This window comes from Bufo bufo, chromosome 1 (genome assembly GCF_905171765.1).
Source record: "Bufo bufo chromosome 1, aBufBuf1.1, whole genome shotgun sequence".
In the NCBI taxonomy this organism is placed as follows: Eukaryota; Metazoa; Chordata; class Amphibia; order Anura; family Bufonidae; genus Bufo; species Bufo bufo.
Genome location: NC_053389.1, coordinates 21228545 through 21249002, shown reverse-complemented (window position 1 = coordinate 21249002; position 20458 = coordinate 21228545). Strand labels below are relative to the sequence as shown.

The following is a 20458-nucleotide window of genomic DNA, read 5'->3' as shown; positions in this document are numbered from 1 at the left end:
ATGTCATAATCAATATCACTCTTAGTCTTCTCACTAATGTTGGTCGAGCACCAAAGTGCTTGTGTGTTCGGGTGCTCAAGTAGAACACTTTGCGATGCTCGGGTGTTCTAACGAGCACTCGAGCACAATGGAAGAACCCCAGGCACCCCCTGCTCGGAAGAGAGGAGAGTATATATACTCTGCTGTATAGAAATACTTAGTAGTAGTAAGTGTTCCTATACAGCAGAAGTCTCACATGTTTTTGTAGTGTAGTGGTTAACATTCTGGGCTGTAATGTCAAAGCTTGTGAGTTTGAATCCAGTCATAAACTTTTCAGAAATAGAGGCTAAATTTAATTTAAACATATATATATAACTTTTTAGCCATAATATATTTACATATATTATATATTTATAATATATTATATATTATTAAATATGTAAATATATTATGGCTAAAACATCAGTAGTAGTTTCCCACATACTATGCATTCATATACACTCACCTAAAGAATTATTAGGAACACCATACTAATACGGTGTTGGACCCCCTTTTGCCTTCAGAACTGCCTTAATTCTACGTGGCATTGATTCCACAAGGTGCTGATAGCATTCTTTAGAAATGTTGGCCCATATTTATATGATCGCATCTTGCAGTTGATGGAGATTTGAGGGATGCACATCCAGGGCACGAAGCTCCCGTTCCACCACATCCCAAAGATGCTCTATTGGGTTGAGATCTGGTGACTGTGGGGGCCATTTTAGTACAGTGAACTCATTGTCATGTTCAAGAAACCAATTTGAAATGATTCGAGCTTTGTGACATGGTGCATTATCCTGCTGGAAGTAGCCATTAGAGGATGGATACATGTTGTCATTCTGTTTACGCCAAATTCGGACTCTACCATTTGAATGTCTCAACAGAAATCGAGACTCATCAGACCAGGCAACATTTTTCCAGTCTTCAACACTCCAATTTTGGTGAGCTCGTGCAAATTGTAGCCTCTTTTTCCTATTTGTAGTGGAGATGAGTGGTACCCGGTGGGGTCTTCTGCTGTTGTAGCCCATCCGCCTCAAGGTTGTGCGTGTTGTGGCTTCACAAATGCTTTGCTGCATACCTCGGTTGTAACGAGTGGTTATTTCAGTCAACGTTGCTCTTCTTTTAGCTTGAATCGGTCCATTCTCCTCTGACCTCTAGCATCCACAAGGCATTTTTAACCACAGGACTGCAGCATACTGGATGTTTTTCCCTTTTCACACCATTCTTTGTAAACCCTAGAAATGGTTGTGCGTGAAAATCCCAGTAACTGAGCAGATTGTGAAATACTCAGACCGGCCCGTCTGGCACCAACAACCATGCCACGCTCAAAATTGCTTAAATCACCTTTCTTTCCCATTCTGACATTCAGTTTGGAGTTCAGGAGATTGTCTTGACCAGGACCACCCCCCTAAATGCATTGAAGTAACTGCCATGTGATTGGTTGACTAGATAATTGCATTAATGAGAAATAGAACAGGTGTTCCTAATATTTCTTTAGGTGAGTGTATTTCAAAAGTATAAATTACTGGATTTAAACTCACAAGCTTTGACATTACAGCCCAGAATGTTAACCACTACACCACAAGAGCTGCATGGCCAGCTACTAAGAAGAAAACATATGAGACTTCTGCTATATAGGAACACTTACTACTACAAGTTTTATACACTGCTCAAAAAAATAAAGGGAACACTTAAACAACACAATGTAACTCCAAGTCAATCACACATAGCAGTTCCTATGCTTCCTGGCTGATGTTTTGGTCACTTTTGAATGCTGGCGGTGCTTTACTCTAGTGGTAGCATGAGACGGACTCTACAACCCACACAAGTGGCTCAGGTAGTGCAGCTTATCCAGGATGGCACATCAATGCGAGCTGTGGCAAGAAGGTTTGCTGTGTCTGTCAGCGTAGTGTCCAGAGCATGGAGGCGCTTCCAGGAGACAGGCCAGTACATCAGGAGACTTGGAGGAGGCCGTAGGAGGGCAACAACCCAGCAGCAGGACCGCTACCTCCGCCTTTGTGCAAGGAGGAACAGGAGGAGCACTGCCAGAGCCCTGCAAAATGACCTCCAGCAGGCCACAAATGTGCATGTGTCTGCTCAAACGGTCAGAAACATACTCCATGAGGGTGATATGAGGGCCCGACATCCACAGGTGGGGGTTGTGCTTACAGCCCAAAACCGTGCAGGACGTTTGGCATTTGCCAGAGAACACCAAGATTGGAAAATTCGCCACTGGCGCCCTGTGCTCTTCACAGATGAAAGCAGGTTCACACTGAGCACATGTGACAGACGTGACAGAGTCTTGAGACGCCGTGGAGAACGTTCTGCTGCCTGCAACATCCTCCAGCATGACCGGTTTGGCATTGGGTCAGTAATGGTGTGGGGTGGCATTTCTTTGGAGGGCCGCACAGCCCTCCATGTGCTCGCCAGAGGTAGCCTGACTGCCATTAGGTACCGAGATGAGATCCTCAGACCCCTTGTGAGACCATATGCTGGTGTGGTTGGCCCTGGGTTCCTCCTAATGCAAGACAATGCTAGACCTCATGTGGCTGGAGTGTGTCAGCAGTTCCTGCAAGACGAAGGCATTGATGCTATGGACTTGCCCGCCCGTTCCCCAGACCTGAATCCAATTGAGCACATCTGGGACATCATGTCTCGCTCTATCCACCAACGTCACGTTGCTCCACAGACTGTCCAGAAGTTGGCAGATGCTTTTGTCCAGGTCTGGGAGGAGATCCCTCAGGAGACCGTCCGCCACCTCATCAGGAGCATGCACAGGCATTGTAGGGAGGTCATACAGGCACGTGGAGGCCACACACACTACTGAGCCTCATTTTGATTTGTTTTAAGGACATTACATCAAAGTTGGATCAGCCTGTAGTGTGTCTTTCCACTTTAGTTTTGAGGGTGACTCCAAATCCAGACCTCCATGGGTTGAAAAATTTGATTTCCATTTTTTTATTTTTGTGTGATTTTGTTGTCAGCACATTCAACTATGTAAAGAACAAAGTATTTCAGAAGAATATTTAATTAATTCAGATCTACAGTAGGATGTGTTATTTTTGTGTTCCCTTTATTTTTTTGAGCAGTGTATATATATATATATATACACTGCTCAAAAAAATAAAGGGAACACTTAAACAACACAATGTAACTCCAAGTCAATCACACTTCTCTGAAATCAAACTGTCCACTTAGGAAGCAACACTGAGTGACAATCAATTTCACATGCTGTTGTGCAAATGGGATAGACAACAGGTGGAAATTATAGGCAATTAGCAAGACACCCCCAATAAAGGAGTGGTTCTGCAGGTGGTGACCTGACCACTTCTCAGTTCCTATGCTTCCTGGCTGATGTTTTGGTCACTTTTGAATGCTGCCGGTGCTTTCACTCTAGTGGTAGCATGAGACGGAGTTTACAACCCACACAAGTGGCTCAGGTAGTGCAGCTTATCCAGGATGGCACATCAATGCGAGCTGGGGCAAGAAGATTTGCTGTGTCTGTCAGCGTAGTGTCCAGAGCATGGAGGCGCTACCAGGAGACAGGCCAGTACATCAGGAGACGTGGAGGAGGCCGTAGGAGGGCAACAACCCAGCAGCAGGACTGCTACCTCCGCCTTTGTGCAAGGAGGAACAGGAGGAGCACTGCCAGAGCCCTGCAAAATGACCTCCAGCAGGCCACAAATGTGCATGTGTCTGCTCAAACAGTCAGAAACAGACTCCATGAGGGTGATATGAGGGCCCGACGTCCACAGGTAGGGGTTGTGCTTACAGCCCAACACCGTGCAGGACGTTTGGCATTTGCCAGAAAACACCAAGATTGGCAAATTCGCCACTGGTGCCCTGTGCTCTTCACAGATGAAAGCAGGTTCACACTGAGCACACGTGACAGACGTGACAGAGTCTGGAGACGCCGTGGAGAACGTTCTGCTGCCTGCAACATCCTCCAGCATGACCGGTTTGGCATTAGGTCAGTAATGGTGTGGGATGGCATTTCTTTGGAGGGCCGCACAGCCCTCCATGTGCTCGCCAGAGGTAGCCTGACTGCCATTAGGTACCGAGATGAGATCCTCAGACCCCTTGTGAGACCATATGCTGGTGCGGTTGGCCCTGGGTTCCTCCTAATGCAAGACAATGCTAGACCTCGTGGATGGAGTGTGTCAGCAGTTCCTGCAAGACGAAGGCATTGATGCTATGGACTGGCCCGCCCGTTCCCCAGACCTGAATTCAATTGAGCACATCTGGGACATCACGTCTCGCTCTATCCACCAACGTCACGTTGCACCACAGACTGTCCAGGAGTTGGCAGATGCTTTAGTCCAGGTCTGGGAGGAGATCCCTCAGGAGACCGTCCGCCACCTCATCAGGAGCATGCACAGGCGTTGTAGGGAGGTCATACAGGCACGTGGAGGCCACACACACTACTGAGCCTCATTTTGACTTGTTTTAAGGACATTACATCAAAGTTGGATCAGCCTGTAGTGTGTTTTTCCACTTTAATTTTGAGGGTGACTCCAAATCCAGACCTCCATGGGTTAAAAAATTTGATTTCCATTATTTTTTTTTGTGTGATTTTGTTGTCAGCACATTCAACTATATAAAGAACAAAGTATTTCAGAAGAATAATTAATTAATTCAGATCTAGGATGTGTTATTTTTGTGTTCCCTTTATTTTTTTGAGCAGTGTATATATATATTTATTTATTTTTCATTTTTTTTCTTTTTTCTTTTATTTTTATTATTATTATTTTTTTTAATTAATTAATAAATAGTAACTGGCCATGCAGCTCTTGTAGTGTAGTGGATAACATTCTGGGCTGTAACTTCAAAGCTCATGAGTTTGAATCCTGCCTCAAACTTTTCAGAAATACAGACTAAATTACATTTAAATACACTTACTCGTGCAACACTAGTTCTCACCAGCGCTAGGAATTCTGTTATAGTGTTCCGTTATAACATTATATAATGGAACTTTAGGAGGCATTCTGTTTTGCTCTGTCCTAATACTTGTTCATAGGGCCAAATAATGGTTCTGTTTTGTCCTGTTATACATAACGGAAAACAAAAAAGGTCCTGTCAACAGGACTTTTTTTTCCATCATGAATAATGGAAAAAAAATCAAACCATTATATGTTCCTATAGACAGGTATTAGGACAAAGCAAAATGGAATGCCTCTTAAAGGGTTCTGTTTTGCATTCCGTCCTAAAAATCCGCTGTATTCCTTTATAACGCTGTTAGAACGGAACACTGTAGTGGAATTCCTAGTGCTGGTGAGAACCTGGCCTAAGTAGACACCACAAATATGGGTATATTCAAGATCAGGAAAAGCTTCCATTTCTCTACTATCCCAAATAATCCTCATTTATCGCCCATCCAGACCCAAGAAGATTAATATTGGATCAAAGATGGAAAAATAATCATTAGGCCTTTTTTCTACCTATCTGAATGATTTGTAAATATACACAAATTTGGGTCAGGTGTGATAATATATTGGCTTAAGTTTACCAGAAAATCATTACTCGTGGTTAGGATATTGAGCATAACAAGGAAGGAGTACAAATTAGTTTTTATGAAACAGCCCACATTTACCTATGACAGAGACTCTACAGAATCTTTTCTGATGGACATGATATGAGTTTATTTCTGGACTGATCCCGGGGTAGATTTCATCTGATTCTTGCACATCATTAATCCTCAGGGAACAAGTGTTTGTTGAATTTCCCACCAGAAATGTTCTTCCCTTGAACTTTACTTCCACATCAGTTGGCGTTCTACTGTTGAATATCTTAGGATACCCTATCAATTTCTTTTTATACCAATACAAGGTGAAGTTCTGAAAATTGTCAGGATGCTTAAGTTTGCAGGGAATTTCCACACAAGAACCCTTTAAAACATCTATAGAGCGAGGGAAGGTGAACTCCCAATCCTTGCATGAGAAATTTTCAGAGCAATCTGAGAAAATGTAAAAAGGGATAATTATTTCCTATGTAACTTTCATCTGTCACTAATTAATGTTGCATTCCTAGAAATGAAGGTGGTTGTTTATCAAACTGGTGTAAAGTAGAACTGGCTAAGTTGCCATTAGCAACCAATCAGATTCCTCCTTTAATTTTCCAAAGGAGCTCTGAGAAATGAAACATGGAATCTGATTGGTTGCTATGGGCAACTAAGCCAGTTCTACTTTACAACAGTTTGATAAATGACCCCCTAAAGCAATGCTTGAAAGTTTGTGACCTCTCCAACATTTTCTATATTTCTACATACATGTGAACTAAAACTACCTGACATTCTTACACAAGTTGTAAAAGTAGATAAAGTTTAGCAACTCAAGCAAATGAATCAAAAATATTTGACTTAGTCATTAATTTATTAATGAAATTATTCAATGTCACATGTCTTTGAGAGAGAAAAGTATGTAAACCTATAAGTTAGCAGAAAATTCCAAGGGCAGATTAGAGTCAGGTGTTTTTAGTCAATGGAATGACAATCAGGTGTGAGTTGGCTCCCCTCGTTTTATTTAAACATTTTGATTAGTTAGAAGTTTGATCTTCATACCATGTTTGTGGAAGTTTACCATGGCACAAAGATTTCTGAAGACCTCATAAGAAGAGTTGCTGATGCTCATAAGGCTTTAAAAGTTTGCAAAACTTTCTCTAAAGAACTTGGACTCCACCAACCCAAGTTAGGTTATTTTCACACTCTTTTTCTTGCCGGAGCGGCCTGCAGGACATTGTCTAAATGCCAGCCTGCCCCATTAACTATTATGAGGACTCGTGGAGATCTTATCAGGAAAACACTGAACAACAGTGGTTTGCATGGCAGGGCTGCCAGGAAAAAGCTAATGCTCTCTAAAATGAACATTGCTTCTGTACGCAGTTTGCTAATGATCACCGGGAAAAGCCAGAAGGCTATAGGAACAATGTTTTGTGGACGGTTGAGACCAATATAGAACCTTTTGGTTTAAATGAGAAGTGTTGCGTTTAAAGAGAAGGAAGCAATGCATTCCTGCATAAAACCTCATCTCATCTGTGAAATACAATGATGATAGTGTCATGTTTTGGGCCTGATTTGCTGCATGTGGACCAGAAGGACTTGCCATCATTAATGGAATCATGTATTCTTAATTATGTTAGCAAATTCAGGAAAATGTCAGGACATATGTATGTAAGCTGAATCTCAAGAGAAGATAGGTAATGCAGCAAGACAACTGCCCTAAGCATACAACTTGTTTTACGATAGAATGGATAAAAAAGGATAAAGGTAATGTGCGGTGGAAGGGTCTGAAGCAAACAGTACATGGGAGGAAACTCAACAAGAAGCAGAAGCTGTTTTGTATGGAAGAATCGGCTGTTTTGGTTATCTCTATCTACATTACTTTCAGGACTTAAGTGAAAATCTGATGTAGTTTTGGTCAAACGTATTTCTGCATGCAGAAATATAAAAAATTCGGAAGGGTTTACAAAGTTTCAAGCATCACCATATTTAAGTCACTATGTTTGCTGTGAGGAGATAATATACCGGATGCTGGTGAAGGGCTCATGCACAAGGCCGTTGCCCAGCCGTGGCCATATTGCGACCCGCATACAGTGAGTCCGCAATTCACGGGCAACAGCCGTGTGCACCCAGTGTGCAACCCGCATCACGGATGCGGACCCATTCACTTGAATGGGTCTGCAATCCAGGAGATGCGGTGCGAAACAGAGGCACGGATTGGAAGCCCACGGAAGCACTACGGAGTGCATGCACTACTTTTTTGCGGTGCGGACCGTCGGTTGCGGATCGCGGACCCTATTCAAGTGAATGGGTCTAACATCTGCATGCGGTGGCTCCACGGTAGGTGCCTGTGCATTGCGGATTGCAATTTGCGGTCTGCAGTACGGGCCCGGCCAGCACACGGTCATGTGCATGAGCCCTAAAAAGTTGAAAATAAAGCCAAGTAGGATTGGCCAGTCACCTGAGCACATCGTAACACAGTACAACTAAACATGTTCAAGATGTCAGCCTTTATTGGGAAGCAATAACTAATGTTTTGACAGATCCCCTTAGCAAAACTCTGGGTTACTTTCTTTAAATGAACTAATCATATTGCTAAAATCTTGTACTAAATAGCCCTGGAGCCATTTAACACACAGCACAAGCCAATTAGTCCCAATTAAGGACGAGCGAACCCGTTCGGACCAAACCAGGTTTGGTCTGAACTTTTATATTTTTCATATGGCAGACAAACCTAAATATTTTCAGGTTTGTTTCGGAGGAATCCACTAAAATGGCGTGTAGCGCCATTTAAGTGCACATGTCGGTGGGAAAAAAACACCAGCAAGGAAAAAGAAAGGTTCTCACAGGACCCTGAGAGGAAGTGGGGGAAGGTCTTGTCCTGATTGGCTCCCAGGATGACAGACAGCCTGATTGAGCCAATCAGTGCTACAGCAGGGAGGTGCCCTAGCAGAATGAGCAGAATGCCATTCTGTGCTGGGCTGTAAATGAGGGTGGTTGGGTGTTACAGTGTCTGCCAGGAAAACAATTTTAGGGAGTCAGGGACAGTCAAATCGATCAAGCTTATTACCAGGGAGAGTAAAGGGAAAGGCTAGGATTCCAAAGAAGAATTGTGTGTGTGTTGTGTAGAATAGGGACAAGCAAGGCAGCTGACAGTCAGGGAAAGAGAAGACAGGAGCTGTGACTGGCTGTGCCTGCTATCAGAAGTGCAGGTGCTGCATTAGAAGTCCTCAAAAGCAGCTACCTGCAAGCAAATACTTTCATTCCCCCCCCTCCCCCAATTTTCTCAGAAATACTTTTTTTTGTGGGGTTCAATTTAATTAAGCAGCATATACTGTATATGTTATTACGGCAGCAATACCCAAGAAGTGGCAGCAATCTACATGTGTGTATTAAGGTGAAATTGTGCATTAAGCCTCAATTGACCATTTACGTATATTTAGTTTCCACACAGTTTCAATTTCCCATTTTTGTTGTTGGGGGAAGGGTTAATTTAATTAAGGTGCATATATATGTGATTACTGCAGCAATACCCATGGTGTTTCAGCAATCTACCTATGTGTATTAAGGTGAAATTGAGCACCAAGCCTCAATTGTCTGTTTATGTATATTCAGTTTCCACATGCTTGAAATTAATTATTTTATATATATTTTTTTTTTGAGGGGGGGGGGCGTCAATTTAAATAACCAGCATATATACTTGATTACACCAATATACAGGATGTATATTACAGAGCTAGACCGAGTCAAAGTCGTACTCTAGCACTATCAATCAAGGGGAGGGGGGAGTGTTTAGATGTTGGTAGGTGTTGCATAGCGGTGTTCATATTGAAAAAAAGTAAATGTACGGTTTTATCAACAACCTTGACGCCAACATTGAGGAGGAAGGTATTATTTCAAACTGCAGGATCTGGTGACAGAACGCTTTAAAGAGGCATGGACAGGGAAGGAGCCTGTGAAGGAAGCACAATCCTGGGTGAATGAATAGGCAGCGAGAGCCTGTAATGAGAATCAACCGCACTAGCCCCTTGCACGTTTTTTCTGCGCTCTTTAAATGCTGAACTTAGCTGTGATTTATGTATAAATCCAGAGACGGGAGCGCTCTGACTTGTGGCTGAGACTTAATAACGAGCGAGACAGTTAAATAACACTCTGATAGAGAAATGAGCCTGTGCAGACTGCGATACAGGCAGCCATAAGCAGAAATACTTCCCTAGCCTCTGGCGTGCACATAATGATAAATACAGCCGGGGTTCCTATATAATGTGAGGAATGGGAGTGCTCTCAGTTCATCTGCTAACCATAATAGTAGTACAACATCTAGTTGTGGTTGGCCACCCACAGCGATGTAATTAATGATCCTAGCTTTTGCACAGGATCTATAATATGTTCTGTGGAAAGAGATTATTAAAGTGGGTTGTTTCACTTCAGCAACTGGAATTTATTATTTAGAAAAAGTTAATACAAGGCACTTACTAATGTATTGTTATTGTCCATAATCCATATCGCTTCCTTTGCTGGCTGGATTCATTTTTCCATCACATTGTACTCTGCTCGTTTCCATGGTTACGACCACCCTGCAATCCATCAGTGGTGGTCGTGCTTCCACATCTACAGGAAAAAGTGCTGTCCTCTCTGGTGACCGGGACCATGGGAGCACACATAGACTGGTGCTTTTTCCTATAGTATGCAAGCACGACCACCACTGATGGATTGCAGGGTGGTCGTAAGGAAATGAGTAGTGCACAACGTGATGGAAAAATGAATTCACCCAGCAAAGGAGGCAATATGGATAATAACAATACATTAGTAAGTGCCTTGTATTAACAATGTCTCCATAAATCAATCCATGCTGTAAATCAAGCAGCAATGATTAAAGTTGCTAATACTGTTAATGATGATATCAGTAGTAAATGAATGATAAAGAGAAGAAAGGATTCCAGCACTTTCAATAAAAACTTTGTTGCGCTTTATTTCTTCTTGTAGCAAATGACTCACAAAGACATAATCCTCCACGCAAGCAACAGTTGACGCGTTTCGAACACAGGTGTGTTCTTAATCTTAAACATATTTACATGTCTTACAAGGGTAACTGCCACATTTGGAAAAGCCCCCGTATTTGAGCCAATACAAAATACAAAAATACCAACTAACACTTGGCTCAAATACATGGACTTTTCCAAATGTGGCAGTTACCCTTGTAAGACATGTAATTATGCCTTACCTACCAAATATTTCCAAGATCCGAACCGAAAAATGAAATTTTATATGAAAAATTATAATTGTAACACAACTGGCATAATTTACATCATATCATGTACTGGGTGTGATTTGATGTACGTAGGCAGTTTAAGAAAAACTAAATGATTAATTACATAGAGAATCCATCCTGCCTGGGTACGTCAAATGAAATATAACAAAAACAAAGACAGGCGCACTCTGCGGTCTTACTAAGCCCTCAAACTGGTGTTAAAATTGAGAGATTAGCCAACATGTCCTACGTGAGGACATGTCTGAGCCCGAGCACCGCGCCAAGGTTTCTCAAGTAGCTCGGGACCTAACGCTAAACCGGGACCGAGCTACTTGAGAAACCTTGGCGCGGTGCTCGGGCTCAGACATGTCCTCACGTAGGACATGTTGGCTAATCTCTCAATTTTATAAGATCATAAGATCATAGACATTGTACTCTATGATGCTGTGCGCTCCCATGCACACATTCAATGCCTCTCCGGGACATATGGCCCGCTCGTCTCGGAGGGCATACAGTTGTGTGCAAGGGCGCTTAGTGAGACTTTCATCTGCATTTTAGATTTGAACTTGATTGGAGGTGTGACCTTGATTTCTAAGGCTCAGCAGAGCTCGGCTCACTGAGTTACGATTAAGAACTCACCTGTGTTCGAAACCTGTCAACTGTTGTTTGGGTGGAAGATGATGTCTTTGTGAGTGTTTTGCTACAAAAAGAAATAAAGCGCAACAAAGTGTTTATTGAAAGTGCTGGAATCCTTTCTTCTGGTTATCGTTTGTGGGATTTGCCTGGTCCGTTCCTTGCACAGGACCGTAAAAGATAAGGCAAACTGGAACGTTTGCACTTTGCAAATGAATGATGTCTTTATAATGGTATTGATGCCAAATGGTCAGCACTGGTGCCTTGCAGCACTGGGGTCCTAGGTTTGAATCCGACCAAGGACAACATCTGCATGGTGTTTGTATGTTCTCCCCATTTTTGCGTGGGTTTCCTCCCACACTTTACGCCCCATTCAAACAGCTGTAGTGTTTTCCGGATCCGCAAAACACAGATACCGGCCATGTGCGTTCCGCAATTTTCGGGCTGCAACCATAAAAGAAATTGCCTATTCTTGTCCGCGGACAAGAATAGGACATGTTCTATCTCTTCTGCCGGAGCCACGGTACGGAATAACGGTGTGCTGTCCGCATCTTTTGAGGGCCCATAGAAATGAATGGATCCGCAGACTTTCCACGAAATTGCGGAACGGGTGCGGATCCGTTCATATGGCCGTGTGAATGAGCCCTTAAAGACATACTGATAGGGAACTTAGATTGTGAGCCCCATTGGGGACAGTTGGATGATAATGTCTGTGAAGCGCTGCGGAATATTGTAGCGCTATATAAGTGCATAAAATAAATAAATAAATATATACATATATATATATATATGCAAAAAATAGCAGCACTCCCAACGCCAGGTGCAAAGTCCTTAAGAATTTCCGTATAGAAAATCCATAGTTACCGGGGGGAATTAAAATCTGATGTACAGGGGCGTGGCCTGGACGTCTTCAGGAATGGCCGCGTGAAGACAGAGCTCCGCCGCCATTAGCTGCTAAAGGAGACTCTCCTACCGCGCCATCGCAGCACATGGGGAAAAAATTGCTGGGCAAGCCCTCCACCTCGTCCCGATCGTCCGCCTGGGGGAATAAGACGCTCGATTCCTACCTCAGCCGTCCACTCCGCGCGGTTCCGTCTGGTTGCGGCCTGCTCCCTTCTCAGGCCTCCGGCGCGTGTGAGGGTGAAGAGACGAGCGCACAGCCGCCGACAGGCACGAGCAGTAATTCAGCCTTACGGCTTCCTACCTCCCCCCTGTCCCCACTAGCAAGGACTTTCCTACCCACTAGCGCTGTGGGGACACAGATAAATCCTACAGGGGCAGGAGAGGGGCTACATCCAGCAGGAGGCAAAGCCGCCATTATGCCGCCAAAATCGGCAGCTAAACAAGCCAAACAAATGGCCACTCCGTCCCAGAAGCGGCGAGATTGGGCCGAATCCTCTGAAGATCCCCCTAACCAGCAGCATCATAGAAGGGGAGAGGGAGGAGAAGCTGTTACTTGGGAGCAGGGAAATGAATATGAGGACGAGGGAGAGGGAGATCTTCTGCAACCTTCCCAGGGCCCTACAATACTTCAGCAGACATTACAACATTTGCCTACTAAGGATGATTTTAAAATGCTGGTCTCAGAAGTCAGAAATGCCTGTAAATCGGAAATCTCATCTTTAAGGCAGGATCTGAAGCACTTAGCAGACCGCATGGACACTATTGAAATAGACCATGATGACACCCGTAGAAGTGTGGCACATTTACAATCTGTTATTGCTTCTCAATCCCAAGTTATCAGGGACAATGCACGTCACCTGGAAGACCTAGATAACAGAGGGCGCAGAAATAACATTCGTGTACGGGGTTTGCCTGAAGCTAATGCGGAAGAAAATCTGCAGGAAATATTATCTGAACTTTTTAATGCTTTATTAGGCACGCAGCCACCCCAGTTTATCAAGCTTGATCGAGCTCACAGAGCGCTGCGGCCTAAGTCCTCATCCACGCAGCCCAGAGACGTCATTTGCTGCGTGCACGATTTTCAGGTGAAGGAAAGCATTATGTCCAAAGCCAGGGAAGCACGCTCCATTGATTTCCATGGCGCTTCTGTTCATTTATATCAGGACTTATCTTGGTGCACACTACAAAAAAGAAGAGTATTACAGCCTTTATTGCAACTGCTGAAGGAAAAGAAGATCCCTTATAGATGGGGGTTCCCGTTTGCATTAATAGTCACGAAAAATGGCAGATCCTCCATCTTGCGTCAGCATTCAGACCTCCCTGATTTTTGTGCTGCTCTGGGCATTGAGATTCCATCCATCACGGACTGGGAACTTCCGGATCCGCAGCCTGCCCTGGGTCCAATTTGGCAACCTGCCAGACAAAAGAGAAGAAGATCTTCCCCCGCTGGAGGGACCCCTCTACGTGAGCCACAAGATGAACCCCCATGATTGCTGCATGGACTTCATTAGCTTAAATTGTTTCTCCTACTGTTCTTATTCGCCAGGAGGCGACGGCCTTATGGTTCTCTGTTTAAGATCCTATGTTAGTAGAATTGGTTTATTGTTCAATTCTCTGGTTATTTTATGTTCTAATAAGCTTTGAAACCTGGCCCATCCTGTGCCAGTCCAGTCATGCTTCCAATAAGCAGACCAGTAGTTTCGCCCTCCCCCCCCAGCTTCTGTTGGTTGGGCTGGAGGGGTGGCAGTTTGCTGATATTAATATCACTAGTTGCTGCTCACTGATCTGTATCTGGGTGACAACACCCAATGTTCTGATACTAAATGGTGTATTCTTTATGTTTGTATGGTCTTGTGTCTCCCCCCCTTCCCTTTTGTGTCTCTTTTTATTGTTTTTTATACTCAGGTCTCCAGAACCCAAATCACAATCGACTGAATGCCTTAAGGTGTTTTCATCTGTGACAGTGTCCTTGAGAAGGATCCATTGCAGCCACATAGCAAGTACATATATTCCATGCTTTGAAAATGATTAAATATGTCTCGCTTAATGTAAAAGGTCTTAACTCTAATGTGAAGAGACGCCTGGCACTTGCTGAGTGCAAGTCTCAGAAAGCTGACATAGTCTTTCTTCAGGAGACCCACTTTGATCACCAGGGCTCTTTCAAGTTTGCGCAATATTTATTCCCTCGTATATATTCTGCTTCCTCTGGGAGAAAGAGAGCAGGTGTTGCCATTCTCATGTCTGCTGATTGCCCTTTACAGGTGGAAGATGCTATTATTGATCCAGCTGGCAGGTATATTATACTAAAAGCCACACTCAATGGTAGCCCACACGTACTGTGCAATTTATACGCTCCGAATACTGCTCAAATCCCTTTTCTTAATAAGGTGTTCTTGAAATTATCGAAGTTGCTCCCAGCTGCATTGCTAGTAGGAGGAGACTTTAATCTCTCCTTCTCCGAGCGTCTAGATAGATTAACCCTTCAGAATAGACCGCCTACTAAGGATCAGTGTCGAAACTCACGTCTTTTTAGGCGTCTTATTAGAAAATTCGAATTATATGACCTCTGGAGAATTAACTATCCCACTGCAAAAACGTTTTCTTTCTTCTCACATCCACATAATACACATTCCAGAATAGATTACTTTTTTGGTAATATCCCAATTTTAAGGATGCTTGCAGATGCCGACATAGGACCAATTTCCTGGTCGGACCATGCTCCAGTGTCAATTAACATTAAAACATCAGGTTACTACCCTAGAGTATGTCATTGGCGCCTTAATGAATCCTTCCTACACCACCTGCCGCTTAGGCAGGAGTTACGTGAGGGCATCACAGAATACTTCACCTTAAATCAGTCCTCAGGACCCCCTATATCTATGATATGGGAAGCTCACAAGGCAGTCTTTAGAGGCGCATGTATAGCTATGGGGTCTCGACTGAAAAAAGACCGTACTATGCAACAACACAATATCACCTCACAGCTGAAGGATTTAGAAAAGATGCTAGAGTCCCGTTGCTCGCGGCCTCTGCTTAGGCGCATTATAACCCTGCGTGCTAGATTGAAGGAATTATTGTTTTATAAAACTGAGAAAAAATTACTATATTCGCGTCAAAGATTTTATATGTGGGGAAACAAACCGCATACCCTCCTGGCTCGACAGCTTCGGGACTCTGGCACTATAAATACTCCGACTGCAATGAGGCGAGGGGATGGGGCAATAGTGTATGACCCAGAGGTCATTTCCAACTTATTTCAAGATTATTATAAGGCACTTTACTCTATCCCTCAACAACTCCCAACTGACCCAGGGCGCAGTAGACTCCTCCTGGATTCCTTTCTTTCTAAGTGTGATCTTCCTCAGTTGTCAGGAGAAGCTCTTGCCTCATTAAACGCTCCCATTACTGTGGAGGAACTACAGGAAGTACTGAAACAACTGCCCAATAATAAAGCCCCTGGGCCAGATGGTCTACCATACATCTATTACGCAACATTTTCTGATATTCTTTTGCCACATATGACTAGTGTTGGGCGCGAATATTCGCAATGCGAATATTTCGCGCGAATATCGCATATTCGCGATTTCGCGAATATTTAGAATATCGTTCTATATATTCGCGAAATCGAATATTCGTTTTTTTTCTTTTTTTTTTTATTATATTTTTTTCTTTCCCACTTCCCTAAAGTTGTTCTTACCTGTCCTTTGGATTCCTGGCTTCCTGGCTGCTCCAGTCAGTGGCGTTTTCAACTTACTGCTATATTCCATATTAGCTAAATTACAATCTAATCTATATGTGTATTTTACGAAATTTCGCAATAGTCGCAATTGCGATGCGAGTAATATAACACAAAATATTCGCATGAAGATTTCAACTTAGCATTGCTATACTCCATATTCTAGCCTAATATGGAATATAGCTGTGCTAAGTTAGCACTGCTATATTCCATATTAGGCTAGAATATGGAGTATAGCAGTGCTAAGTTGAAATCTTCATGCGAATATTTCGTGTTATATTACTCGCATCGCAATTTCGACTTTTGCAAATGTTCTTAATATTGCTCTAACTTCGTCTTTTAGAATATTCGTAATATTCTAAGAGACGAAGTTAGAGCAATATTACGAAATTTCATAAAATACACATATTAGCCTAGCCATAGTCATTAGCATAGGAACGTTGCCTTATACTATCAAGATAAATTTTCGCAATATGCGAAAAAAGAATTTCGCGATAATTGGAATAATTGCGAATATTCGATTTCGACGAATATAACACGAATATTCATGCGAATATTCGCGAAATATCGCAAAATCGAATATGGCACCTCCCGCTCATCACTACATATGACGCTGTTGTTCAACTCTTTCCTACAAGGGTCACCAATACCCACTTCAATGTCACACTCCTATATAACTTTAATACCTAAACCGGGTAAAGATCCCCTAGAATGTGGAAATTATAGGCCCATTGCACTTCTTAATTCGGATCTGAAAATTTTCACGAAAACTCTGGCTAACCGACTTTCAGACTGGCTACCCCAACTGATCCATAAAGATCAAGTGGGCTTTGTTCGAAGCCGACAGGGCGGAGATAATACAAGGCGCACCATTGATTTAATTGATATCACAAATAAGCGCAGAGACTCGGCGTTGTTGCTAAGTCTTGACGCAGAGAAAGCGTTTGATCGCTTAGGGTGGTCTTTTATGTTCTCTACCATGGAGGCTTTCGGTCTGAAAGGCCCTTTCCTTACAGCCCTCCATGTTTTATATGCCCAACCTACAGCGATAGTGAAAATGAAGCATGCTCATTCTTTGCCTTTTCCTATAAAAAATGGTACGCGACAGGGATGTCCACTGTCCCCCCTGCTCTTCGTTCTATGCATAGAACCCCTAGCGGCGGCCATTAGGTCTCATCCTGATATCCATGGGATTAAAGTGAATGCAGTAGAATTCAAACTTTCATTATTCGCAGATGATATCCTGCTAACATTAACTGACTTACATATTTCGCTTCCCAACCTCTTTAAATTACTAGAGACTTATGGTAGATTGTCCGGTTATAAAATTAATACCACAAAAACTGAGGCTCTCCCTCTTAACCTAGCCCCTGATATTTTGACCACCTTAAAATCCAACTTTAATTTTCAATGGACGGAAACGTCCTTGAGGTATTTGGGGGTCAACTTAACCCCTACTTATTCCTCGTTGTACGCTCAAAATTTTCCATCTATGTTCCGAGAACTCAAGGCCTTACTGATTAAATGGATGCCTTTTCCCATTTCCCTTTTGGGCCGTATAGCATCAGTTAAGATGAATATTTTGCCTAAATTACTGTATTTGTTTGAAACTCTCCCAATTCCTGTCCCTGAGAGGGAGCTGCGTGATTTTCAGTCATCCATATTCAGGTTCATCTGGAATGGAAAGAGGCATCGCATAGCTTGCTCAATTTTAATGTCACCCAAAACTCAAGGTGGATTAGCAGTTCCAAATATTAAAAAATATTACTGGGCTACACACCTTAGAAGACTACCAGCCTGGTCCAATATGTACGCGTACTCCAGATGGATGGAAATAGAGAAGTTGTGGATAGCCCCTGTACATCCGAACTCACTCATTTGGTACTCCCTACAACCCTCACTTAGACCTGAACTACTGGGCCCTATGTCTTTTACATGTAACATATGGCTGAGATGTAACAGACTGTTTTCACTTGCATCGGAAAAATCTTCTATGGTCTCCTTTCTGTATAACCCACTATTTAAGTTGGGAACGAGCACAGCTTTTCTTAAAACATGGTTTCCCAGGAAGTTGTTCAGATTTGCGGATGTTGTGAACTATAGGACTCTGGGCTTGTTCTCATTTGACGAGGTACGTTCCTTGCATCAATTACCGGAGTCTTCTAGATATCAATATGTGCAGATTTGCCATTTTTTTTCGGACCTCTTTCACTCAACGAAGGTGTCAACCCCCACGCCATTTGAGAAACTTTGTAAATTGACTGTTACAACGAAGGGTCTCATTTCAGACATTTATCTTATCCTATCATCCTCCTCTGTCACTCACTCCTACATGACTAAATGGGAAGTAATTCTAGGCCATCCTATAACATATGCAGAATGGAAACAGATATGGGAACGAGCAGCAAAGTCGTCCTCATGTGTCACATATAGGGAAAACACATATAAAGTGCTTATGTTTTGGTATCATACCCCACAGCTATTAAAACACTTTAGCCAAGATATCTCTGATAGATGTTGGAGGTGTATGATAGGTGAGGGGACCCACCTTCACATTTTCTGGGAATGTCCTGTGATTGTGCCCTTTTGGAGAATGGTGGAGTCTGTCTTTTTTCAACTCCTCGCAATTCGTTTTCCTTTTACACCTTTTTTTTACTTATTGAATATGCCAAAAATGTCATTAAAAAAACAATTCCTCCTATTAGTCCTTCAGGTGTTAACGGCGGCCAGACGCCTAATTGCGGGGTTTTGGTTGAGGGCAGACGCGCCTACCCGAATGGACCTCATACATAGTGTAAGGGAAGTTAGGAAAATGGAATACTTAACTGCATGTATTACTAACTCAGTCGATAGATTTACAAAGATCTGGCAAACATGGGATGACGCTTTTGATCACTTACAATAAAAGACCTTTGATTACCAGTTAGATTATTATTTTTCCCCCTTCCTCTAATTTCCCCCATGTGTCGTGTCATTGTAATTGTCTTATGTCCTTTTGTGGTTTCAGCCCTTAGTGCGTTTATTGGCCTCAGATGCAAAATGTATGTTTTGTATACTAATGTACATTTGTTGATATTGACGTTATGCAACATAATATTGTACCTGTATTGCCTCATACGATTGTGCAATGAGACAATGTACCTGTACTATTTTTTCATTGATAAAAAAATCAATAAAATAAACAATTAAAAAAAAAAGAAGAAAATCCATAGTTACCAAAATGATATAAGTAAGGCAGCACTCCGGTCTTTAATGACCGGAGTGCTGCCTTACTTCTATCATTTTGGTGTGTGTATATATATATATATATATATATATATATTGTAAGGGATCGCTGTACTTGGGGGGTCATTTCTCACAAGAATTGTCGTCCACCACAGCTTTCGAGGCCAAACATTGCATTTATTGGGACATTTTTCATACACGGAAGAGTCCAGAACAGCACAAGCCACAGCTCCACTGGACGAAAGAGGCTTCCGGCTGTTTAAGCATCACACAGCAACAAAGCAGCACTCAGTAGCACCTGCTCATTGTCTTGTTGTTGCCCCTAGCAACTGACTGTTGCCCTTCTTCCACTGACAACTTGCCCGCATCCTCCACCATATGTAAGGGATCGCTGTACTTGGGGGGGTCATTCTCACAAGAATTGTCGTCCACCGCAGCTTTCGAGGCCAAACATTGCCTTTATTGGGACATTTTTCATACACGGAACAGTCCAGTTAATAATCACTGGGGTGGTGAGTTTCCCACATACATCAAAACAAAACAAATACCTGCCCGGCTGGGCTCTCACTACACCTGTTAACGTGGCCCTGACTCTACAGAACCCTGTTCACACACGGAACCCATATGCGGCTTTTTTCTCAGCCCGTATGTCACCGCCAGACATCTGTGAAGCTCTGACAGACGTTCTTTAGAACCTCCTGCTTGAGGTTCTTTTGTTTTGCTTTCGTTTTGTCATCTCGTTTCCCTCTCTCAGCTGTTATCTAGTTGCACTGATTGCATCCCTTTAAATCCCCTCCCATACTGCATCACTTTGCGGTTTATACTACTTCCTGGAGTGTGTGCATGCTGGATGCTACAACTGATGCTTCTACAGATAAGTTTGTTCATTTATCTTTGTTTTCCTGTTTGCTTGATCCGAGGTGACCCTGACTCCCTCCGTAGTAAGTGTAGGGAGCCAGTGGTCGTGTCCCCTCACTATTATAGGGTGTTCAGGTGTCATGTCGAGGAACGAGGGTATGCAAATTTCTACCATTGAGATTTTTGCATAGGCTGAGCAGTTAGGGAGAGAGCTAGCGTTGTTACAGGGTTTACCCGTTGGTTCCATAGTTTTGGATCAAGTCAGTCGGATCTTCATTTGTGTCTTCTAGTTTTCTGTTACACCATCCGTGACACCGTAGTTCCCCAGCCTCTCCGGCTG

General features: G+C 43.0%; 1 protein-coding gene across 1 annotated transcript in view; it reads right to left on the bottom strand.

Moving 5' to 3' along the window:
- LOC120992248 (B-cell receptor CD22-like) overlaps positions 1-20458 on the bottom strand; it is a 59826-nt gene that overhangs the window by 31273 nt on the left and 8095 nt on the right. Inside the window, exon 4 of the mRNA XM_040421106.1 lies at positions 5609-5971. Coding sequence (XP_040277040.1) covers positions 5609-5971 — 363 coding nt within the window. The remainder of the gene's footprint in view (positions 1-5608; positions 5972-20458) is intronic.